This window comes from Cydia strobilella, chromosome Z, assembly GCF_947568885.1.
Source record: "Cydia strobilella chromosome Z, ilCydStro3.1, whole genome shotgun sequence".
Taxonomy (NCBI): Eukaryota; Metazoa; Arthropoda; class Insecta; order Lepidoptera; family Tortricidae; genus Cydia; species Cydia strobilella.
The window spans coordinates 58,996,934-59,023,065 of record NC_086068.1 but is presented as its reverse complement, the minus strand read 5'-3'; the positions used below and the strand labels follow the sequence as shown (position 1 = coordinate 59,023,065).

The window sequence follows — 26,132 nt, the reverse complement described above, 5'->3', positions numbered from 1 at the left end:
AGAGTGTCAGGCCCTTGACTACACGTGATGAAGATTGTCGTAAAGACTTTTAGAATTTTGACGAACGAACTGGATAATAATAGGAGCTGGAGTCGCGCAATATCGACTCCAGCTCCTGAGGGCCTACCGCGAACCACGTTCGACGTGTTGCTTCCCTGTCACACTTACATACGAATTTACAAGTGCGACAGAGAGGCAACACGTCGAACTTAGTTCGCGGTAGGCCCTCTGTTATTTAATTATCCAGTTCGTGTTTCAGTTTAGTGTAAAGAGAAATTTGTACTCGCAGGTGACTTACCCCGTTAGTCCGTAGTCCTCGTCTATTTTCCAAAATAAATCTTCTTGAGCGGTTATTTCCATTTCTTGCGGTATGCGGCGGGAGCGATGATATATTTGCGGAATCAAATAATATACGTGTAGCTTTTGCGATAATTATTTTTTAAGAAGTCCGTTGTCAGTTTGTCAATATGTCAGTGTCCTGTCTCAATAGCTGGGAGCGCTGGGAGAAATTTGTTGTGAAAAATGTTAAGTTATACCAGTTGCGTGAAACGTATTTATTTCTTGTCAATCTAGTTTCATAAAAATGAACTCTGTCTATAATACCGTAAAGCTCTAGTTGCTCTAGCAATGTTAGGAATAATAACTAAAAATCTCAAGTCTTTGAATTTAATAGCGTCAATAGCATTTAGTTTGTGTGATTGTGATGTCAAAATTATTAATTTATCGTACATTTTCGCGGGAGAAATTGTAAAAAAATGTGGTAGCTGTATAGAAAATAACTTAGAAGCAATCAAAATAGCGTGCTAAGTTTTCATACCAAACTAGGTATATCGCGAATTGTGTGAACAGTTATCAACAACAAAATGAAATGACATTATTGATTTTTGGAGGTTGTATACGAAACTGCAGTTGCACGTTTAAAATGTGAAAATAAATTAACAAGTGCCACTTCTACCCGTAATATTGACTATAAATTGGTATTATTTGATTTATTTGAGTTCATAATGCGTCTTAAGCGCCGTTTTCACATGCTAAAAGGCTTCAAAATTGTGTAATACGTATTGATTGTGTATATGAAAAAGCCGCGGATATGGCTCAGTGCTCTACGGACGCAGACATCCACGCTGCAGAGGCGGACGCGGAGGACCAAGAACTCGATTTAGAGATCAGTGTGGACAAGATTGACGAGGGATTGTTTCTTGGTGAGTTGATCAACATTCTGTTTACTTATTGGACAGGCTAAGATGACCAGGTGAAAAACTTTTCATTTCTCATGCTCTAAGAGGGTCGTTGTTAGGCTTGAGTCGGTCATGAACTAAGAACTGTTAAGAATGAAATCCCGTGAAGGACCGAAAGGAACTAAATCTTTTTGCATAGTTCAGTGGGAGTGGAGAGCGCTTGACTGAGTGAAACGGTAAATGGATGGAACGAAACGGTTGGCACTGTCCCTGGCACGAGTGTGAACGAGATGAATGAACGACGTGACACTCCTAAGCCCGTAAAATACGAAGGAAAATCAAATATTTTTCATAAATCTGATATTTGTTTTTTTTTTTTTTTGTATTGTTAAGGTGTTTTAATGTTTGATATCGACAAATCGTATTGTACAAGTTAAATTGTATTCAGTTACTAAATATTGGAAAAAATCCAATTCCCGGCTCTCAACAACCGAACTGAACTAAAGGAACTAAAAGACCGAACTAGTTCGTTTGACCGATTGACCGAGAGCGGAGCGCTCTCTGTAGTGACCGAGCAGGCACAAGCCTAGTCGTTGTTGTTCTAAAAGGTGTGCAGAAAATGATACGTGTCTGCACTAGAGCATTTTACGTTCAAAATACGATTTTTTTAATTTTTTTACGATAAGCAATTGAAATTTGAGTTTAACCTAAGACCCGGGCTTTTAAAATATTACTTGTTAGAAAGACTGAACTAGCTTTTAATAGTACAAAATGGCAACCATTGTTAAGTCCTGACGATTTGAAAATTACAGGTCTCGTTATGACTGAACTACATATTAAAAGAACAAAATCAATTTTTTATCTTTATTGCGATATTTTAGACCTAAACCCCATTACATTAGTGTTTATATATTTGTCCCTGTCACACGCGTTGAATAAAACGAAACCAAGTCGCCATATTTGTTCTTTTTTTTTTAATCTTATTTATTTTATAAGCCATACGCCATATTTGTTCTTAGTGGCCAGCAATGGCAGCATGTGGGAAACAACGTAAGTAAATCCATTAAGACTTCATAGTAATATTGGTATCGCCTAGCATGGTACGGGCATGTGATGCGGAGGGATGAAAGTCATGTGATGAGAAAGGTATTAAGAATGAATGTGGAGGGAAGTACGAGGAGAGGAAAACCGAGGAAAAGGTGGATGGACTGTGTAAAAGATGATATGAAACTAACGCAAGTGAATGATGAGATGACGGGTGACAGAGATGTATGGAAGAAACAGACATGCTGCGCCGACCCCAAGTGAATGGGACAAGGGCAAGCGAATGAGTAATATTGGTATTTCTTACAATTAAAATTGTGTTTTTTTCTTATGAATTTGTAATATTTAACTATAATGTATTATTTTTGACAAACATGTGACGTAAATGATGTTTTTGCAAGGTAATTTAATTTGTTCTTTTAAAAGTGAGATGGTATTTATAGTCAATAGTCAATATATTCTTTATTCAAATAGGCCTAGCAACAAGCACTTTTAAATGGATTTGTTATACAATTTCCAGTCTGATATTTGAATCTCCATTCTATTAATAACGATACTTTTGCCTAAATTGTTAATTGAAAGTACCCTCAAGAAATACTAAAAAAATGTATACTTAGTCATGTATTTAAAAAAAACATTCATTTTACTTTTCTCGTATTCGAAATGAAAAGTAGTGTTTAACTCGCTATGCTAGCCTGCGAGCACCAAAATACCTCGGGAGAAATGAGTGCCTTTCATCCCTTGGTTAACAATCTACTATAGCTAAAGCCCCTTTTGCTTGTGTAATTAGTATTAATAGACGTTCCATATTTGTAATTTGACGTAAGGTTTGCAGATTCGTTATTTACTTGGCTAAGAAGTTTTATGAACAAACCGCGTTTTTAATGTTACAGTTAATTGAAAATAACGGTTGACAAAAATACGTACACTAAATTCGCCTTTAATATATTACTTCGCCTTACATTAAATCATAATTTCAGTATAACTTCGCCACTTCATGGCCGTTTAGTACCTAATTAAACATTTGGAATAAGTTTTAGTAAAAAGAAATGACTAGGCGAAGACAATTATTTTTAACATATTTTGCGCAGCTCTATTTATTCATTGCGAATCCAATTTTCATTGCGAATGATAATCTTTTTCTTGCTAAACTCATTCTTTAATATTTAACATGGGTGAAGTTAACCGGCCGTTGATGAAGTTAATGTTCCCGGAGTAATTCCTCGGTGATCTGCGCTGCGCTCTGCCGATTAGCGGAGGCCTTTATTCTGCCCATTGTAATATTCCAGGGAACCTAGCATGTGCCCGGGAGCAGAAAACCCTGGAAACCCTCGGGATCACCCACATACTGACGATAGACCTGGTGCCCCTGCCCAGGAGTCTGCAGGACAGGATCAAAGTTGTCTTCAAGTATGTCAAATGTAAGTATAATATTATTACTTTATGGCCGACCGGTCTGGCTAGTGGGTAGTGACCCAGCCTGTGAAGCCGGTGGGCCTAGGTTCGATTCTGTGATAAGCACAGATATTTGTTCCTGAGTCATGGGTGTTTTCTATGTATTTAAGTATTTATATGTTATATATATCGTCTTCTGAGTACCCATAACACAAGCCTCCTTGGGCTTACTGTGGGACTTAGTCATTTTGTGTAAGAATATCCCTATAATATTTATTTATTTATTTAATATTATAAGTTATAAGACATTCTGACACTTGAGCTTATTCTACATAAGGCTTGTGTTGTGGTTGTGGGTACTTAGACAAGGATATATATAATGTATAATAAATATTTATTAATATCATAGAGAATAGACTTTATAGACGGTTATTATCATAGTAAATTTAGTAGTCACAGTAAATTTACTGCCATCTATCGACACAGATCTATAAATGAAAATCTATATGGTTTTTCTTTTTTAGAACACCTTAAAATTGTTAAATATCAAATGGTGTCACCAGATGTAACCGAGTATAGGCCAAAGGTATGGTGCCAACTATTCGTAATTTTTTCTTTATTTCCGAGGCACTTTTTTCCTTGGACTTTACTTATCTTATACGGAGTTACATATATCTTTGTAAATACTTACATAGAAAACACCGATGACTCAAAAACAAACATCCGTGATAAATTGGGGATCCGGGATTCGAACCCGGGACCCGGGCTTCGTAGGCAGGATCACTACCGACTAGGCTAGGGGGCAGTATTTTTTTTATATTTGGTTTCAAATTGGAAGTTTTGTTATTACTATTAGTGCGTTTTCTAAAATAAATATTGAAAACCTGATTCTCACAGATCCGGGTGTTTTTGGGTTCTTTCAACTCCTGATGATAAAAAAAATGTGCCAAAAACTTGTATGAAAAATTGTACATTCCACTATGTCCCACACATACAAATGAAAAAAAAAAATTCACACTAAAACATAATGGAATGGACAATTTGGGGCATCTGTTTAGGGTTCCGTACCCAAGGGTAAAAAAGGGACCCTATTACTAAGACTCCGCTGTCTGTCTGTCTGGCTGTCCGTCTGTCACCAGGCTGTATCTCATGAACCGTGATAGCTAGACAGTTGAAATTTTCACAGTTTTGTGGGTAAAACATAGAGATCTAACGTATATATATTTATGTATCTACCATCTTTCATGTAACCTATGTTTAACAAAATAAATGAACTGAACTGAACTATGCAGGTGTACAAAATTAACTTGTTCGGTTATTAAATAAATGCATGCTTTTTTGTTTTCAATATTTATTTTAGAAAACGCCCATTAAGGCCGTTCCATCGGTTTGCCGCTGTCTCTGTCACATTTCCCAAGGAAGAACGGGAAAGATCATGAGCACCAAGTGTCAATTTTGATCGAAATTTGTCGATTTTTATTTATTTTAAAAACGTTACCCTACAATATCGAAATTCGAAAGCTATGAAATTACTTTTTAAGTTAAGATTGTTTTTTCTTCTTTTTTTGTTTATAATAAATAACCGAGTAAAGTTGGATTAAAAATCCGAGTTAGAGGTTACTTTGGGAATTAATTGTATCGAGCGAAGTGTCATAATTCGTGTATCGGAAGCTATGATATTAAAGATAATATAGTCAAGAACTATATATATTTTTTCCACGTCTACAAATATCAACGCCTCTTAGAAAAACATGATCATATAAGGAGATTTTTCGCCTTCTGGCTCAGGGAACCGCCTTAATATTTCTTGTTATATTTACAGTGGCTGATGTACCAAAAGACGATCTGATCTCCCATCTGCCAGAATGCAACGAATTTATCGAGAACGCCGTGGAAGCTGGTGGCAACGTCTTGGTCCATTGGTACGCATTTACATTAGTTATTTGTTTTACAAGGGGCCAAAGTTGTTGTTTAACCCCTATTTGTTTTACAAGGGGGCAGAGTTGTTGTTTTACCCCTATTTGTTCTACTAGGGGCAAAATTGTTTTTTAACCCCTATTTGTTTTACAAGGGGGCAAAGTTGTTTTTTAACCCCTATTTGTTTTACAAGGGGGCAGAGTTGTTGTTTTACCCCTATTTGTTCTACTAGGGGCAAAATTGTTGTTTAACCCCTATTTGTTTCACCAGGGGGGAAAATTGTTGTTTAACCCCTATTACAAGGGGTAAAGTTGTTGTTTAACCCCTATTACAACGGGCAAAGTTGTTGTTTATCCCCATATTTGTTTTACAAGGGGGCAAAGTTGTTATTTAACCCCTATTTGTTTTACCAGGTGGCAGAGTGGTTGTTTAAACCCTATTTGTTTTACAAGGAGGCAAAGTTGTTGTTTAACCCCTCGTACTAATATTGATACTATTTTAACCTTCCCTTTGTATGGTATTTATATTTGATGTTGCAGTTACTTTGGCGTCTCGCGTTCGGCTGCGGTTGTCATCGGTTACATTATGAAAAGGTTAGTAAAATAATAGTATTTTACACTACATATGGTGCTACTTTACCGCACTAGAGCGATAATTAGCACATAACGCAACTATGTCGAAAATTTAAATAACCATATGTACTGTGAAACGTTTTACGATACATGTGCGAATAGGTAATTCGCAACGAGTGGCGATTAATTAAAACACTACCGAATTCCTATTTTTCGCTATTGTTCTCGTAACGAAGTTGAGTTTTGTAAAGACAGGCCCGATAATTTTTAGACCTAATTAATAATTAGTAATTATGTATCGCTGCAAACAATATTTTTTCTAAGACAGCAGCAAACACCTAAAATTACAAATAAAATCAAAGTAAATAATTGTTTTTCTACTCGTCGAGTATAATCTGTGTATTACGACTTCACATGCAACACTACAACCTTACTCTTTTCAACGTTGGATAGTCTATGGCACTTCCGACTCAACCATAAGAATTTTATCGATACGGTTTAGTCAATTATAAAAATTTTGAAAATAGAACTTCATACATTTCAGTAAAATATTTCTTGTTTAAGGAGACTCGATTCAATGCAAATTAGTCTACTTAAACACGCTGCTGCGTCGTATCTGCTTTGTGATTGGTTGGCCAACAATTGCTTCTTAAGTCATAAACGCGCATGTGACACCCTTCATATAGCAACATCCATATCCTACGAAAAGCGCTTAGCGTTGCTTGTTAGTCTCCATAGGCTACGGTGGCCAAAATCGAGAAAAAAACTGTCTTAAAATTGAATTTAGCGCGGAGCAGGTACCAGGGTCTCATGAGTTACGAGGAGGTGTCGTTGACCAACCCGCCGGGGGCACCGGGCCCGGCGGCCGGTGCGCGTACGAGTATGAAGGTATCGCGGGTCGCGGCAGCTCGAGTATTTTAACTATACTTTTGGTTTGTTTACTTAAGTATATGATTCTACTAGTTGAAAGTATTATTTTTTTGTCTCGTAGAAAAAGTATTGTATACAATAGTGATATAATCAAGCTTTTCAATCTCGTACCTTAACTTAAGCAACTCAGCAAGCTTCGTTGCTTAAACACGGTACTCGACTGAAAAGCTCTCTATTATATCACGATTGTATAAAATACTATTCTAGATCTTTGCCTGGAAGTCCGAATAAAAAAAAAATAACAGTTGCATAATATTGTATGAATATCCCTAACAACACTGCTGTTAGGATCCTTATAACACTGCGCCGGGGCCCCGCGCGCCGCGCTTCTTATAAAGTTGATTTCGATCTCACTGGCAATCATTTAATATACAAATAAGAGTAGAAAACTAATAATTTATTGAATTATTGAGGAACACGCTAAAATGAAGGGGAATGAATGGACATAGTGTAGGTAATGCACCTATGCCCCTTCGTTAGACTTTTTCGTTTTATTAATTTATGATAAGAGTTAGGAGTTTTTTAAATGTTGTATGAAATTCGATATTCACTCGTAGTGTTAAAAAACCGGCCAAGTGCGAGTCGGACTCGCACACAGAGGGTTCCGTACTTTTTAGTATTTCTTGTTATAGCGGCAACAGAAATACATCATCTGTGAAAATTTCAACTGTCTAGCTATTACGGTTCATGAGATACAGCCTGGTGACAGACAGACAGACGGACAGCGGAGACTTAGTAATAGCAAAGATAGATATAACTCCGTAATAGATGGATAGTCTATGGAAAAAACGTGCCTCGAAAATCAAGAAAATTTGATTCTCGTTCAGAGGGCGCTACTAGTTTTGGCCTACTGTCGTATAGATGGCGTTGACGGTTTCGTTTGTTATTTAACAATTTTAACGCATATCAGTGAAAGAACATGGGTCAAAATCATAAAAATAATTAATGCAAATAAAGAAAATCATTTATCTATATTTAATACATTTTATCGTATTTTTATAAATCTTCATTTTTAGTTTTAAAGTGTGTCGACAGATGGCAGTGAATTTACTGGGGTTACAAAATTTACTATGACAGTACCGCTCTAGTATAAGTTACTCTATGGTAATAGGGTCCCGTTTTTACCCTTTGGGTACGGAACCCTAACCAGATGCCCCAAAATGTCTATTCCATTATGTTTTAGTGTGAATTTCTTTTTTCACTTATATGTGTGGGACATAGTGGAATGTACAATTTTCATACAAGTTTTTGGCACATTTTTTTTATCATCAGGAGTTGAAAGAACCCAAAAACACCAGGATCTGTGAGAATCAGGTTTTCTATATTTATTTTAGAAAACGCACTAATAGTAATAACAAAACTTCCAAATAAAATTAAATAGCTATGGTTAATGTGTGAAAATATTTACCATGATGTCAATATCCGGTTAAAAAAATGGGAACTACGGACGTCGTCCACTGTCCTCTTAAAACCCGCGCCAAATCTTCCGTCGCAAGTTTCGCGCGGCGTGCCATATCTTTTGTTCCTTTCTAATTTCCTGCCTTTACGCCTCATAGTGATGATGATTGTTATTTTTTAGGTATTTTCTGGACTACGAGGATGCCTTCAGGTTGGTGAAATCACATCGGCGGTTTGTGGGACCCAATCCTGGTTTCGTCGCCCAACTGAAATTGTATGGACAGATGGGCTATGTGCTTAATAAGGTAAGTTTTTACAAAGATAAACGCAAAGATAGATAAAACTCCGTAATAGATGGATACAGTCTAAGGAAAAAACGTGCCTCGAAAATCAAGAAAATTTGATTCTCGTTCAGAGGGCGCTACTAGTTTTAGCCTACAGTCGTATAGATGGCGTTGACGGTTTCGTTTGTTATTTAACAATTTTAACGCATATCAGTGAAAGAACATGGGTCCAAATCATAAAAATAATTAATGCAAATAAAAAAAATCATTTATCTATATTTAAATACATTTTATCGTATTTTTATAAATCTTCATTTTTAGTTTTAAAGTGTGTCGACAGATGGCAGTGAATTTACTGGGGTTACAAAATTTACTATGACAGTACCACTCTAGTATAAGTTACTCTATGGTTTTAGCAAAGATAGATAAAACTCCGTAATAGATGGATACAGTCTAAGGAAAAAACGTGCCTCGAAAATCAAGAAAATTTGATTCTCGTTCAGAGGGCGCTACTAGTTTTAGCCTACAGTCGTATAGATGGCGTTGACGGTTTCGTTTGTTATTTAACAATTTTAACGCATATCAGTGAAAGAACATGGGTCAAAATCATAAAAATAATTAATGCAAATAAAAAAAATCATTTATCTATATTTAAATACATTTTATCGTATTTTTATAAATCTTCATTTTTAGTTTTAAAGTGTGTCGACAGATGGCAGTGAATTTACTGGGGTTACAAAATTTACTATGACAGTACCACTCTAGTATAAGTTACTCTATGGTTTTAGCAAAGATAGATAAAACTCCGTAATAGATGGATACAGTCTAAGGAAAAAACGTGCCTCGAAAATCAAGAAAATTTGATTCTCGTTCAGAGGGCGCTACTAGTTTTAGCCTACAGTCGTATAGATGGCGTTGACGGTTTCGTTTGTTATTTAACAATTTTAACGCATATCAGTGAAAGAACATGGGTCAAAATCATAAAAATAATTAATGCAAATAAAAAAAATCATTTATCTATATTTAAATACATTTTATCGTATTTTTATAAATCTTCATTTTTAGTTTTAAAGTGTGTCGACAGATGGCAGTGAATTTACTGGGGTTACAAAATTTACTATGACAGTACCACTCTAGTATAAGTTACTCTATGGTTTTAGCAAAGATAGATAAAACTCCGTAATAGATGGATACAGTCTAAGGAAAAAACGTGCCTCGAAAATCACATTACACACTGAGTTTATTTTGACGAATTAAATAAATAAATATTAAGGGACATCTTACACGGATCAACCAAGCCCCAAACTAAGCAAAGCTTGTACTATGGGTGCTAGACGACGATATACATACTTATATAGATAAATACATACTTACATACATAGAAAACACCCATGACTCAAGAACAAATATTTGTGTTCATCATACAAATAAATGCCCTTACCGGGAATCGAACCTAGGACCATCGGCTTCACAAGCAGGGTCACTAACCACTAGGCCAGACCGGTCGTATATGCATTTATCACAGCAATATTTGATAAGCGGGTGGCTAGATAAATATAATATCATAATTATACTCTGATTTGTAATTAAATTCCAAAAAACTAACCTCACTCAGATCCTTTTTTTAGGGTTCCATACCCAAAGGGTAAAAATGGGACCCTATTACTAAGACTCCGCTGTCCGTCTGTCTGTCTGTCTGTCACCAGGCTGTATCTCATGAACCGTGATAGCTAGACAGTTGAAATTTTCACAGATGATGTATTTCTGTTGCCGCTATAACAACAAATACTAAAAACAGAATAATATAAATATTATTTAAATGGGGCTCCCATACAACAAATGTGATTTTTTTTTGCTGTTTTTTTCCGTAATGGTACGGAACCCTTCGTGCGCGTGTCCGACTCGCACTTGGCCGGTTTTCTTTCTCAATAATTGAAAATATTTGAAAGAGTAAACACAAATTTCCCTTTTGCATACTCTAGCATTTAAAATAAATATAGATATCTTTTAGCTTTGTTTAGTTTCTTAAAACATACGGAAAAGAGAAAAAGTGAGGTTAGATTATTGGAATTTAATTATAAATCAGAGTTTAGAGATTTATTAACAATCACAATAAGAAATAACATATACAGATTTTTGAATAAAAAAAAATACGTTTTTTTACTAAATTTATTATGATTTCAGGACGACCCAAGATACAAACAATTTCGACTTAAAATGGCGGGACAGAAACTAAAACAAGGTAAGTTGAAATTGCACATTTTCTGAATTGGCTTAATCCCTCGTATACTTAGTAAAAGTTGCTCAGTATAATCCCAAATTGAAATTGAAATATTTATTGCAGACCGTGGTCCATAGTGTGTTAGTATAGGTACAATTAATATTTATATGTAACATAGGTAATTAAATTATGGTTAGTTATTACATAGGACACAAAACAAAACCTCACTGGTAATGGGAATGCACTTATTTTTTAGCCACCGTGTATATGTTATTGTTATACACTACCGCTCAAAAGTATTTAGGTACCTGCAATTTTCACCATACAATTGTATACAAAAATTATTTTCAAAATCATACTGTTCGATCGCAGGCAAATGACTCGCTTACATGTTGGATTTAATTTTTATTTAGGTAAATGTATTGAGCCTCAAATTGTTGCCAAAGACATCCTTTAAAATTTCGAGTTTACTTTATGCAACTATTTGCGCCATTTTCAACCAAAAGGGTACTTATTGTCGCTTGTCAGTAAGGCGCTATTTCCATATAGCTTCAATTAGAAATCAACCTTATCGACAAGCGACAATGTGGTACCTTTTGGTTGAATACGTCACATTTAAAAAACCCTTATGTACTAGTTCATACATAATAAAACGATTTTGTACTGGAAAACGATTTATGGATTTTTTTACGCTTGCCATTTGGTAAATAGGCAATGTACACGAATATTCTGCACATCATTTTGAAGCTCGATATGTCTGTTAAATTAATAAAGTTAACTGCACAAAAAACTGTTACCCGACTGCGACTATATAATAAATTCTGATTCGATTTTGTATACAATTGTATGGAAAAAAATTACGAGTGCCTAAATAGTTATGAGCGGTAGTGTAAGTATATATTTTTCACCTCAGCAGCTCGAACAAGCCTACTTTCGTCACTCCCTGGAGTGAGGAAAGTGCGACTTTCCTCACTCCAGGGAGTGAAACAATGTAACTTTTTAATTTAGTGAAGATTTAACTTAGTTTAAGTACGGTACGGTACGGTACGGTACGGTACGGTCCGGTCCGGTCCGGTCTCGTATCGTATCGTATCGTATCTTATCGTATCGTACATATTATAATACTTTTTATTTCTGTTTATTCTGTGTAATTCGAAATACATTTTAACCTTTAATATGTTCTCACTACTGAGGTGAAAAATTATGTGTGCAACACGAGAGCAAAGTTATTTTACATCTCGTGTTTTTGAGTCCCTCGCTACGCTCAAGATTCTACCTTAGAATCACTCGCTTCGCTCGTGATTCAATTATAGCATCTTTCGCTTTCTCGGGACTCAAAATAAACACTCGCAAGAAAAACCAACTTTCCTCTCTTGTTGCACAAATAACTATTTCCTTTTCAGTAAAAATCCTCCCTCAACTTTTTGCGGACTTGATCAAACCGGACCCGGGTCTGGTACGCGAGCGTCCGGACCCGATCGTGTACCGTTGTAAAAAGTGTCGGCGGGTTGTCGCCAGTCAGAACAACATTATACCACACGTACCCAAGCAGGTTAAAGTCGAGTTGGCGAAGAAAGGTATGATTTTTGTGATTTTTCCTTTGTTAAAAAACTTTTGCGACAGCTAGTCCATACTAATATTATAAATGCGAAAGTCTGTCTGTGTGTAGGGAACACGCTGAACGGATTTAGATGAAATTTGGCATAGAGATAGGTTGAGTCCCTGAGAAGGACATAGGATAGTTTTTATCCCGATAATCATCCCTTAAGAAAGTAAAAAGCGGGGTGGAATTGAGATAATTAACGAAGTGCCTGCTAATTTGTGTGCATAATATGCTCAAATTTAGATTGCTATGAAAATTTTTCCAGGCGCTATTCTTACTCTAGCTGCGGTTAATAAGTCCACGCAGACGAAGTCGCGGGCAAAAGCTAGTATTAAATAAAATAAAGTACAATTTGAATGGTTGTAGACCTATGCTCGTGTTTTTTTTTCTATCTAGCGAAAGTTGTTTAATCAGGTTTCAAAGGCGTCACGCTAAATATCGCTACGATTTTTCATAACCTCTGTTGTTTGAACGCACTTCAGAGTCCCCGGCAAGCTCGGGCCTTGGACCTTCCCATACAAACGTAGTTACGCTCTCATTTTAAAACTACGTGTTGGATTGTAATGAAACTTCGCACGTACAATGACATGTGGTATATCTATGTCTGTAATAGTTTATACAGCTCCAGTTTCTAAAACAAACGAAATAGAGCAAAAACAATTTTTGTATGAAAAACTTAAATTCGTTGTATTTTTTTAACTATGGTATCTGAAGCTACATAAACTAATTACACACGTAGATACACCTTATCCTATTGTAAGTACAAAGTTTCAGAGCAATCTAGCTAGTCGTTTTAAAATGAGAGCGTAACTACGTTTCTATGGAGAACCGAGCTTGCCGGGGACCCTTAATGATAATATGTGCCGTTTTCAACCAAAAGGCTACCTATTGTCGGTTGTCAATAAGACGTTATTTCCATAAAGCTTCAATTTGAAATCAACCTTATCGACAAAGATAGATATAACTTCGTAATAGATGGATACAGTTTAAGGAAAAAACGTGCCTCGAAAATCAAGAAAATTCGATTCTCGTTCAGAGGGCTCTACTAGCTTTGGCCTACTGTCGTATAGATGGCGTTGACGGTTTCGTTTGTTATTTAACAATTTTAACGCATATCAGTGAAAGAACATGGGTCAAAATCATAAAAATAATTAATGCAAATAAAAAAAATCATTTATCTATATTTAAATACATTCTATCGTATTTTTATAAATCTTCATTTTTAGTTTTAAAGTGTGTCGACAGATGGCAGTGAACTTACTGGGGTTACAAAATTTACTATGACAGTACCGCTCTAGTATAAGTTACTCTATGTTATCGACAACCAACAATGATACATTACATATTTCAACGCATTGTTTGAGAATGATTCCTCATTCCTTTCTAGGTATCAGGCCATCCATATCCAAGCTGCCTGGTCTCCCGTGCTCCGAGAACGGCCAGGTCCTCATTCAGAAGCTGAAAAACCTGGCATGTCAGATCCTCGACGACGATACAGAGACCACAGGGGTCCCAGCCACGCAGGAGAGCGAGGGACCTAACCATGTAAGTACACATGGATAAATAGATTTTTCTCACAAATGGACGGCAAAGTCGACGTTGCCGGTTAAAAAGTAGGTCGCGAAGTGCGTAGTTTATGGTCAGTCAAAAAATTAAAAAGTTAAAAACATTGCAGCCTCGATTTCGGGACTGCAATGTTGCATACAAATTCCATTATTTGTCGAGTTCCAAACTTTTTAAAAGTTGAAGTGGCCATATCAAATGAACGCATAGGTCCATGAAACAGCCAAACAGATGATCAGTACTTATTATTATAATGTTGGTACCGCGACTATTTAGGTGTCTCAAATAGGTTGGCGTATTTTCAGCAGAAAAATACACTTCTATTTTTAATAAAAAAAATAAAATGGCGGCAAAGCAAATTTTTTCACTTTTTCTATGTGAAAATATATACATAAGAACGTTGCTTCTGTATAATATTTCTATTATATTTGTATTTATTGCGCCATTTTTGAGAAAATCACTATATATGACTCGGCTGGAAGGCTACTTGCTGGCTTCGGATTCAATTAAACGGACTCCCAAGGTCGTCCGTTTAAAACGAATCCTCAGCCAGCAAGTAGCTACTTCCGAGCCTCGACAATAATGTACTATTTAGGGTCTGAAAACTGGCCAAGTGCGAGCCGGACTCGCGCACGAAGGGCTCCGTACCATTCGCAAAAAACGGCAGAAATATCACGTTTGTTGTATGGGAGCCCCAATTAAATATTTACATTATTCTGTTTTTAGTATTTGTTGTTATAGCGGTAACAGAAATACATCATCTGTGAAAATTTCAGTCTAGCTATCACGGTTCATGAGATACAGCCTGGTGACAGACGGACAGCGGAGAATTAGTAGGGTCCCGTTTTTATCCTTTGTGTAAGAAATTTCTCACGTGCTAAAAGTATTCAAACTACAGTTGTCACGTGCTAAAAGTATTCAAACTACAGTTGTCACGTGCTAAAAGTATTCAAACTACAGTTGTCACGTGCTAAAAGTATTCAAACTACAGTTGTCACGTGCTAAAAGTATTCAAACTACAGTTGTCACGTGCTAAAAGTATTCAAACTACAGTTGTCACGTGCTAAAAGTATTCAAACTACAGTTGTCACGTGCTAAAAGTATTCAAACTACAGTTGTCACGTGCTAAAAGTATTCAAACTACACTACCGCTCATAACTATTTAGGAACTCGTAATATTTTCCATACAATTGTATATGTATGTAGATAAAGTAGTGTATGCAACTCTACATAATTATTTTTGACATTTAGATTTTTATTCTAGAAAGTTTCTAGACTAGTATTTTTTTTACAATTTTGGTGTTTGACGATCCTTTTGTGAATTCTTATTATTAAGTTTGACATATCTATAATAATTCAATGTTTTTAAGAATAATAATAACTGCATTAATAAATTGCTCTGATATTTAGATTAAGGTAATATTTAAAACTTGACAATTTAAAAGTGCTTGTTGCTAGGCCCCTATTTGAATAAAGATTATATTGACTTTGACTTTGAGGCCTTAAAACACTCGTGTGATTCTATTATCATAGAGTAACTTATACTAGAGCGGTACTGTCATAGTAAATTTTGTAACCCCAGTAAATTCACTGCCATCTGTCGACACACTTTAAAACTAAAAATAAATATTTATAAAAATACGATAAAATGTATTTAAATATGGATAAATTATTTTTTTTTATTTGCATTAATTATTTTTATGATTTTGACCCATGTTCTTTCACTGATATGCGTTAAAATTATAAATAACAAACGAAACCGTCAACGCCCTCTATACGAGTGTAGGCCAAAACTAGTGGCGCCCTCTGATCCAGAATCAAATTTTCGTGATTTTCGAGGCACGTTTTTTCCTTAGACTGTATCCATCTATTACGGAGTTATATCTATCTTTGCTATTATGAAACACGCGACTCTCACTTGGCCGGTTTTTTGAGTTTCGCGTAATTATCCCTATTATTTCAACAGTTGGACGGTTACCACGAACAGAACCTAGTGGACGCGGCCATAGCGCCTCGCGACTGCACCGACGCATGCCGCCTGATGCTGTTCGTGGAGCCGATGGCGTGGATGAGCGGCGTCACACACGACGCTCAGGGAAAACTGCACTGTCCCAAGTGCAGCAACAAGATTGGCAGCTTCAGCTGGGTGTGCGGTAATACACTTTCTTTAAATGTGACGTTTTCAACCAAAAGGGTATATAATACAGAATAAATAATAGTATTAGGTACAGAAGTTCACTCTCTAATAAAATGCGTCTAAACACTGATTTAAACTTTCACGATTTTTACTCATTATTATTTATCTCCACGGGACTTAATCGCGTAAAATAGTTTTAAAATGTACCTCCGACGTTTCGAGGACGGCGTTGTCCCCGTGGTCTCGGAGAAGACTGGCTAAAGTTGACATCAACATCTTCTAGGCGCGCGAGTTTTTCGAACTACCCGCACTTGGTCTTGTTTATTAACTTGAACGTTTTGCGCACTAGGGATGCTACCGGGTCGACACACAACACTCACAATATTCGATTTTTCAACTTTCGATATTTGGTTTCGCTTACACTTACTAATGACTGGGTTCCATGTGGATGAGATCTTAAACGAAGGTAGGTTACGAAGGTTTAGCCAGTCTTCTCCGAGACCACGGGGACAACGCCGTCCTCGAAACGTCGGAGGTACATTTTAAAACTATTTTACGCGATTAAGTCCCGTGAAGATAAATAATAAAATGCGTCTATTACGACAGATATGGCCGCTAGGTGGCGCATGCGCGAACATGCGTCCGTTCCGTAACGGTGCGCGGCAACCACTGGCTAGACACCAAAATTGGTGTGGGCCGCGTGTACTTGTAGCGACGCGACGAAATCGCGGAGTGAGCCACACCTGACAAATGGGTAATTATTGTCGGCTGTCAATAAGGCGCTATTTCCATACAGCTTCAATTTGAAATCAACCTTATTGACAAGCGACAATGTGGTACCTTTTTGTTGAAAATGGCACAAATATTCTCAAATATTTAATAACAAAACTTCCGTGAGACAGACATTAAATATATTAATAACGGGTCACTCACGTATTTTAAGTCGAAAAAAGGCTCGGCTCGCTTCACTCCGTACCAAGGAGTGCTTTTCGACTTAAAATACGTGAGTGACCCATTATTAATATATTTAATATATTCTCAAATACTTCCCAAAAAAAAAACTAAATTGAAACTGTGAGTGTAGCTTTAAGAGAATTTCCAGTGTTTTGTATCACTATAAAATTTGTTTCTTAAATAAATAAATGAATAAAATAAAATAAAATTCCTGCGGAATCACGAAACAGACTGCAAGGGTAAACAAAAAGTGAAAAATGGTCGCCATCTTGATTTTCTTCATTTTTGGTCCGATCGCGTTGTTAAGCGTTGATCGTTGATTTAGTGTCCAAGATTTGTGTTTGAAACACGGATATTCGCTTTGATCTCTAACAACAAGATTAGCAGCTTCACCTGTAATAGCCTTTTTTTAAATATTCTCATTTAAGAATAAATATTTATTCAAAATTCCCGCGAAATCACGAAACAGACTCTGCAAGGGTAAACAAAATGTAAGTGGTCGCCATCTTGATTTTCAAATTTTTTGGTCCGATCGCGTTGACCTTAAGGGTCTCCGACAAGCTCGGTTCTCCATACAAACGTAGTTCCGCTCTCATTTTAAAACGACTAGCTAGATTGCTCTGAAACTTTGTACTTACAATAGGATAAGGTATATCTATGTCTGTAATTAGTTTATGTAGCTTCAGATACCATAGTTACAAAAAATACAGCGGATTTAAGTTTTTCATACAAAACTTGTTTTTGCTCTATTTCGTTTGTTGTATAAACTGGAGCTATATAAACTAATTACAGACCTAGATATACCTCACGTCATTGTATGTGCAAAGTTTCAATACAATCCAACACGTAGTTTTAAAATGAGAACGAAACTCCGTTTGTATGAGAAGGTGAAACACGGCCGAGCTTGCGAACTTTTAAGTAGTTTGGGGCGTGGTTTTACTGTGTAAGATTGTCCCCATATTTATTTATTTATGGTTGGTCAAACCAAATTGTGAGTGAATAAGAACAAAAAAAACTATACTCATCCTTTTTTTTGGGTGCTAGTGTAAGACAAAGATAGTATGATTCTCTCTATGTTCGAAATGAGACAGTCCTTTGCAGGGATGTTACGGAGCTCCGGTTCCGTTAAGTCGGAACTTCCGATTGGTATCCACATCCGCTTCGGTTCCGATTCCGTTATTTTTGAATCGGAAGCTATATCGGTTGTCAAAGCTTAGAGCGGCATCAGAAACAAACAAGTTTATACCTCTTAATATCTTATCCACATTTAACTCGGGCTCCAATTCTGGTTCCGGTTCCGGTTTCGGTTCCGATTCCGCTTCTGGTTCCGATAAACTAAATTTAAAACATCTGGTTACGCTTTCGGTTCCGATAAAACCACACCCGTTACATCCCTGGTCCTTTGACAATCTATATTTAACGGAGCCCATTTGTTTGACATAATTATTAAGTCATAATGTAATGATTGTCATATTATCATTATGAAATAAAACTATGAAAACGGATTATATCGCGTATATTGAATTTATAATACATCCCGACGTTTCGAACCCTTTACAGCGTTCGTGGTCAACGGGTGACCACGCTGCAAACGCACGAAACGGGCGAACGCTGTAAAGGGTTCGAAACGTCGGGATGTATTATAAATTCAATATACGCGATATAATCCGTTTTCATAGTTTTATTTCATGAGTAACTATCGCGGTAACCGAAGACAATTTCATATTATCATTAGTCATAATTCTGAAACCGTTAACTTTTTAGGATTTTCCTCAGGTTATCCTATAGATAGTGTAGCCGACGATTGCAGCCACAGGTGGAGAGGAGCTAAATAAGAACACTAGGGATACTTTTTGAGGTAAGTGTTAGAGCGCATGGACATGCGTGTATCGCTCGGCGGCGTATAGGGAACTGACTCATGATTGGTCGATAGCCGAGGCTCGTTGCACACATATGCATGCTCTCGCGCACACTTTATTCACACATACATAGATTAGAAAACAACAGGGGTAAGTAAGGTGTACCTACATTATTTTTATAATATTAAACTAGAATGTATATTAATTACTAAGTTTTATGTTTCAGGTTATTCATTTCAGGTCCAGTTTATTGCGTCGTCTACATTCTCGGCCCCATTGTCCGTCAAGGACAATCATCATCATCTGTGGGGAGCAACGCTAAACGCGCCACTGGTCTGGTAAGCGTTCTGAATCATCTAGTACCTATTGGCGTTAACTTGCGTAATCGGCTGCTTGGTTCGATTGCCTTATTATTTTTCAGTGCATAAATCTCTTCTGGAAACGATTTCATCTGTGAGTAATGCAATAATTCAGTTTTAGCGCGGTGCATCGTGTCGGCATTAATCTGCGCATTACCAGGTCTTCTGCACCTCGTAATAAACAATAAAACGTTTGCCATACATCTCCATAGTCTGGTCCACGAAGAGAATTTATTCAAATCAGGAACAACAGGTAAGTCTTCATCCTTTATCTCATATAGCGTGTTTACTTGTAACAGCTGATCTTTGTTTATTTTTTGTTTTGCAGCGTCATACTTTGGCCAGGTGTCCCGCGGCGAGTACAGGAATTCAGGGCCACGGAGCCAGTCGCAGTCGTTATTCAACTCGTAGGTATTTAATTTTGTGGCTTTGTCAGCTATATTCAAGTCGGTAGGTATATAATTCCATTCACAGGATTGAGATAATTCATCAATTTCGCCAAGTCTATTAGCGACATAAACTTTATAGTCGCGCGTATCGTTTTTTATTTGATGCAAAACGATTAAAGAATCGGTCCAGAAATACCGAGTGCAGGCGGTCAACCTGTGTTCGCGCGCTATTGTGTCGGCGAGTCTGCAGGCGATAACGGCTGATTCCATCTCAAGTTTAGGTATAGTTATGTATTTCTTCACGGGGGTCGAACGACACTTACTCGCGATGAATGAAACTTGTACTTCATTGATGTTACATATTTTACGCCAATAAGCGACGGCAGCGTATGCAGTAGGAGCTGCATCGCAAAAAATGTGAAGTTCGAGTTCTATAGTCGTCTCATTCTGGTGCAAGGTGTTGCAGTGAGCGTTATTAGTATTATCGCGCTCGCTCGTAGCTTGTTCGCCGTGAAAATAAAATCTCCGAATGCGCAAATCTTTCAATGTTTGTAATTCTGTTATCCAGTTGCGAAATACTGTATATTCATTCGTAGGAATCTCATCGTCCCATTTAGTATCCGTTCTCCAGATATTTCGTAGCATTATTTTTGCTTTGACAGTAAATGGTGCAAGAAAGCCAAAAATGTCAAATATTGACATATAGATGCGCAGGAGTTCCCGCTTCGTGGGTTTTCTTTGCAGGTTAATTATCTCCGTCGGAATGCGTTTAAGTGATAAATCGAAGCCGAATGTGTCGCTGGTCGGGTACCATAGCAACCCGAGCGTTCTTTCAGGTAAGTCGTCGCATCCGGTTTTGAACCTTATTGCCTTATCACTTAAGGTTTCTTTTGGCGTGCATTCTAAGACTTCTGGTTTGTTAGATATCCAATTTCTTATTTCGAAACCACCTTGTTTGTGAATTTCGGAAACTTCTTTTATCATCTTGATAGCCAACTGCTCATTGTCCACACTCTCGATGTAGTCATCCATATAATGTGATTTCAGGATGGCCTCGACGGCTTGAGGCATTTCTGTTTGGAATCGCATTGCATTTTTATTTTTAATATGTTGTGCAATGAATGGAGAACAATTGGTTCCAAATAACAATGACGTCATAACGTAGGTTTTTAGTTCGCTGTTTACGTTTTCGCGCCATAAAAATCGTAGTGCGTGCTGATCTTCTCTCGTTATCTTGATGCGAAGGAAGAATTCTTTTATATCGCCCATAATTGCAATTGGTTTTTCTCGAAAGCGTAGCATGATGCCCAGTAAAGACTGAAGTAGGTCAGGGCCCTGGAGTAGGTAGTCGTTCAGGGAGCGACCGGCAGTGGTGGCTGAAGCGTCATGCACAAGTCTCAATTTTTTCTTGTTTTTGTTATCCACTCCGAAATGGGCTAAATAAAATACGCGCTCATGTGGCGCTAACAATTCGTCGTCGGATAACAATCGGGCGTAATTGTTTTCAAGTAAATGATTAATACGCTCCGTATACCTAGAGGCGTATCCTTCATCTGACAGCATTCTTCTTTCCACAGCGAGAAGTCTCTTATAGGCATTTGGGTAAGAGTCAGGCAGTTTAGCATCATTTTTCCATGGTAAACAAACTTCATAACTCCCGTTGATTACTTTTGCAGAGTTATCAATGATGTTGACGGCACGAATGTCGTCCTTATTTACGCGTGGCTTAGAGTTCACTCCTATTGATTCGAGCGCAAACGATCGGCGAACCAGTTCATGAAGTTGTTTATCTGCGCTGTCGCTAAGTACATCGCTTGACCATTGTGGCGATGAGTGTGTGTCTGCGTCTGTGCATGTGTGGGTCTCCCGCCGCGCGGTAAGTACGTCCGCGGGGGTGGCGATGGAGGGCGGAGTGCATGCGTTGCAGATTTCGGCGGCCGGCTTAGGGCGCTCATACAGCACGGTTGTCAAGGCGTGATCGGCGGTCAAAGGTCGGCCGAGTGCAGCTGCAGGTAAGTGAGGTAAGGTTCCATGTAAACACCAACCGAGTTTTGTTAATGTGGCACAAGGTTCAAAATCGCCTCGATAAACAGTTTTTAGCGGCATTATTAAATGGTAATAATCCTGTCCGATTAATAACTTCGGTTCCATATTACAGCGGGGTAAAACACTTGTTAGGTCGCGTAAATAATCGTAAGAGTCTAAGTTCACGTTAGATAGGTCCAATGTTGGTAAGTCTAGCTCACTCATTTTTCGCGCACGTAAATCGTACATTTCACCATTTGAGTTCGAGATTTTAAAGTTCACAGTTTCGATTTTACACTCGAATTTAGATTTCCATGCACATTTCATACTTATTGTCTTTGGCTGACCTTGAAGGTTGACACAGTTAGCAAGATCAGCTGATATCAAACTCACTGCGGCCCCATCGTCTAAAAGGGCGTATGTAGCAATAGTGCCGTTAGGTCCATGAAGGTTCACTCGTACAGACTTTAGGTAAACACTATCACTAGGTTCCACGAAAGTATTGGTTACGATTGCGGTCGTGGGATTATTGTTGGCAGATTCATCTGTCGCACTTAATATTGGCGTATTGTTTAGGTCTTCGTTGTTGCTGCTATTGCGGGGCGCTGCGCTGTCTGCGTTAGGTTTATTCGGCCAGTGAAGGAGGCGGTGGTGGGGCAGCCCGCAGCTGTCGATATCGCACGATGCGGCCGGGCAGGTTTCTTTCCCGTGGCCTAGCAACAGGCATTTATGACATATTCTGTTTATTTTAACAAAGCGCCATTTATCCCTGCGTAGCGCGCGTTTAAATTTATTGCAATTAGTCAGCGGATGATAAGACACTTTACAAAACTTGCACTTCGCGTTTGTATCATTATCGGTATTTAAAATGGGGTGAGCCTGAAGTTTTCGGTCTTCCATCTTTTTTGGAAACTTATGTTCATTTTGAGAATGGATATGAGTTACACCAGCGGCGGCGATCTTCGTAGCTTCTTTGTGCAGGAACTCAGAAAATAACTGCAATTTAGCTTTATTTGTATCGCTATGTTCGTATATATAGTCTGCCCACTTGTTGATAAGCGCACTGGGACACTTTGATATAACGGTGCTTAGTAACTCAGGACTTCGAAGATGATCGGTCTGTTTAATAGACTCGGCAGCTGCCACGTAATTCTTTACTCTGACGGCGAAGTTCACTAACTCGATATGATACGCTTGCGGTAAAGGTTGCAATTTCTTAAATTGTGTTAAGATTTTATTTATGATTAGGTCGGGTCTTCCGAATCGTAGCTCTAGTGCTTCTAGGATGGCGCGTGGTGAGGTATCGGTCGTAAATAAAGATGAGACAGTTTCTTTAGCTTCACCACGTAGACATTTCTCTAATCTCGCGATATTTTCAGTATCACTATATTTGCATAACTTCGTGGATTGTTCGTATGATTTTTTAAATTGTATCCACTCGAGCGATTCACCAGAAAATAACGGTAAGTCCTTAGACGTGGCTAATCGAGATAAAAGGCGAGTATTAGCACTTTGAGTTGTAGTAGCTAGTTTTTCCATTGCTTGTGCTAGGTTTTGAAGTGAGCTCGGTCCGGGGTTCGATTCCTGCCAAGGGGTCGCGAGAACGCGTTCGTCTTGATCGTCTTGGCGACTTTTCTCGAGCCACTGTTCCACTTTTTGAGATGTTTCGGACAAAATAGATCGTTGTTCTCCACTGCAACGGGACTTCTGAGAATATTCCTCGTCCAGCTTAGCGAGTGCAGCGTCTAGCTTTTTATCTATTAACTCCTTCTCGATCCTAGCTTTAGCTTCGGCGGCCTCTAACTCTAATTGTTTTCTTTTTGCTTGTAGTGAAGACATCGAAGTTTTATTCGAAGAGTTGGATCGGTGATATCCATGTTCGGTTTCAGTTTTGATGCTACCCTCTTTTGCGGTGGGCTTAACCTGCAAACTGAGCGCCTTCGCGTTGAACTGGCTTGCGTGATCCATAATTTTGTCTTCTTTGGAGTTCCGTGGGCACGATTTATGCGAATGCACTTCACTCTGAGCATCCGTGGCATGTTTCAACTTTTCTCTTTCGAGAGCACCCCGCGTTTTAACTGTAGTGTGCGGAGGTGTGTGGAACATTCCTTTGCGTCCTGTCATCTGTGCTCCTCAGAATCCGGTTCGAAGGACCATGTGTAGCCGACGATTGCAGCCACAGGTGGAGAGGAGCTAAATAAGAACACTAGGGATACTTTTTGAGGTAAGTGTTAGAGCGCATGGACATGCGTGTATCGCTCGGCGGCGTATAGGGAACTGACTCATGATTGGTCGATAGCCGAGGCTCGTTGCACACATATGCATGCTCTCGCGCACACTTTATTCACACATACATAGATTAGAAAACAACAGGGGTAAGTAAGGTGTACCTACATTATTTTTATAATATTAAACTAGAATGTATATTAATTACTAAGTTTTATGTTTCAGGTTATTCATTTCAGGTCCAGTTTATTGCGTCGTCTACAGATAGGTTAGGTTAGGTTAGGTTTGTTTTATGGCAATCCTGAAAAGTTACGCGTTTCTGAGAAAAACCAAATTGTGACTAACGAAAATGTGGACAAACAATACATTATGACTAAAAACTATATGGGAAACAATAGAGTCCCATATTTAACATTATGTTCTCTGTTTTCAGGTTGCAAATGTCCGTGCGGTCAGAAAGTTGCGCCCGCTTTCTACCTCGTACCGTCAAAGGTGGAATGGTCCAATATCGTCCAAAACGTACAGATTACGGTCTAGTATCCAACGGGCTGTTATGATCACAGCCCGGAATTTTCGCGGCATAACAAAAGACCGTTTTATTTGGTGGACCGTTTTTGACTTCCATTACCCAACTATCGATATCGATAAAAAATGTTTCTAACTCTAGCAAGATTGCGACAATCTTTTTTGCCGCGAAAATTCCGGGTTCTGGTGATGATCATATGTGCCATTTTAAACCAAAAGCACAGAATAAATAATATAATTAGGTACAGAACTTCACTCTCTAATAAAATGCGTCTAGGCGACACTAATACGACAGATATGGCCGCTAGGTGGCGCATGCGCGAACAGGCGTCCGTTCCGTAACGGTGCGCGGCAACCACTGGCTAGACACCAAAATTGGTGTGGGCCGCGTGTACTTGTAGCGACGCGACGAAATCGCGGAGTGAGCCACACCTGACAAATGGGTAATTATTGTCGGCTGTTAATAAGGAGCTATTTCCACATAGCTTCAGTTTGAAATCAACCTTATCGACAACCGACAATGTGTTTTGGTTGAAAATGTCGCATATGTCTGATATTATGCTCCATGTGCATAAGGACCCTGGAAAGCCACATATTATAATAAATAAATTTATGTGCTATACTTCCAAAAAAATGTCTACAAAAATTTTACGTGACAGCTGCTCCATATAATAAGTATTAAGTTTTAAAAAGCGCAGGATACGCAAGGTAAAGTCGTCGTCAATAGAACTTGCAAATAGTGTAAAGAAATATGACAGATTTTGTTAGCGTTTAACACATAACCTAATATTTTTACAAATGTTATTTTAATAACAAAACTTCCGTGAGAGTCAGACATATTAAACATATTAATAACGGGTCACTCACGTATTTTAAGTAGAAAACGCTCGACATGTTTCACTCCGTCACCGTCTACGCAAGCTCCTGATGACGCTGCTCGGTACGGAGTGAAACATGTCGAGCGTTTTCTATTTAAAATAGGATCTAACTAATCAGCATAACGGGCTTAAGAGGAAGATGGAGGAAGCAGTCGCCGTCAGCAAGAGGGTAAAGGTAAGCTAGGAGTTGACAATATACTCCATGGTACGGCTCAATGAGAACCGGAAGCCAATGGCATGGCCAAGATGGAGTCGCTACACGCTAAACAGCATAACGGGTGTAAGAGGAAGATGGAGGAAGCAGTCGCCGTCAACAAGAGGCTAAAGGTAAGCTAGGAGTTGACAATATACTCCATGGTACGGCTCAATGAGAACCGGAAGCCAATGGCATGGCCAAGATGGAGTCGCTACACGCTAAACAGCATAACGGGCTTAAGAGGAAGATGGAGGAAGCAGTCGCCGTCAACAAGAGGCTAAAGGTAAGCTAGGAGTTGACAATATACTCCATGGTACGGCTCAATGAGAACCGGAAGCCAACGGCATGGCCAAGATGGAGTCGCTACACGCTAAACAGCATAACGGGCTTAAGAGGAAGATGGAGGAAGCAGTCGCCGTCAACAATATTTGTAGCATAAACTCGTTGCTAAAAAAAAAATATGGAACTTTCCGAAACGC

General features: G+C 38.2%; 1 protein-coding gene across 1 annotated transcript; it reads left to right on the top strand.

Moving 5' to 3' along the window:
- Positions 1-708: 708 nt before the first annotated feature.
- On the top strand, positions 709-25,497 carry LOC134753916 (dual specificity protein phosphatase MPK-4-like). The gene is made up of 10 exons (XM_063689881.1): positions 709-1,202; positions 3,512-3,643; positions 5,440-5,539; positions 6,074-6,127; positions 8,616-8,739; positions 10,903-10,960; positions 12,343-12,516; positions 13,930-14,087; positions 16,072-16,258; positions 24,488-25,497. Exons 1-10 carry the CDS (start codon positions 1,091-1,093, stop codon positions 24,589-24,591), a joined length of 1,203 nt encoding a protein of 400 aa, XP_063545951.1. The 5' UTR covers positions 709-1,090; the 3' UTR covers positions 24,592-25,497.
- Positions 25,498-26,132: the final 635 nt, after the last annotated feature.

Bases quoted from the DNA above. Each gene is read 5' to 3' on its own strand.
- LOC134753916 (XM_063689881.1), top strand. From the start codon at position 1,091: ATGGCTCAGTGCTCTACGGACGCAGACATCCACGCTGCAGAGGCGGAC. The intron at 3,644-5,439 runs GTAAGTATAATA...TTATATTTACAG, and splicing joins TGTCTTCAAGTATGTCAAAT to TGGCTGATGTACCAAAAGAC. The intron at 5,540-6,073 runs GTACGCATTTAC...TTGATGTTGCAG, and splicing joins GGCAACGTCTTGGTCCATTG to TTACTTTGGCGTCTCGCGTT.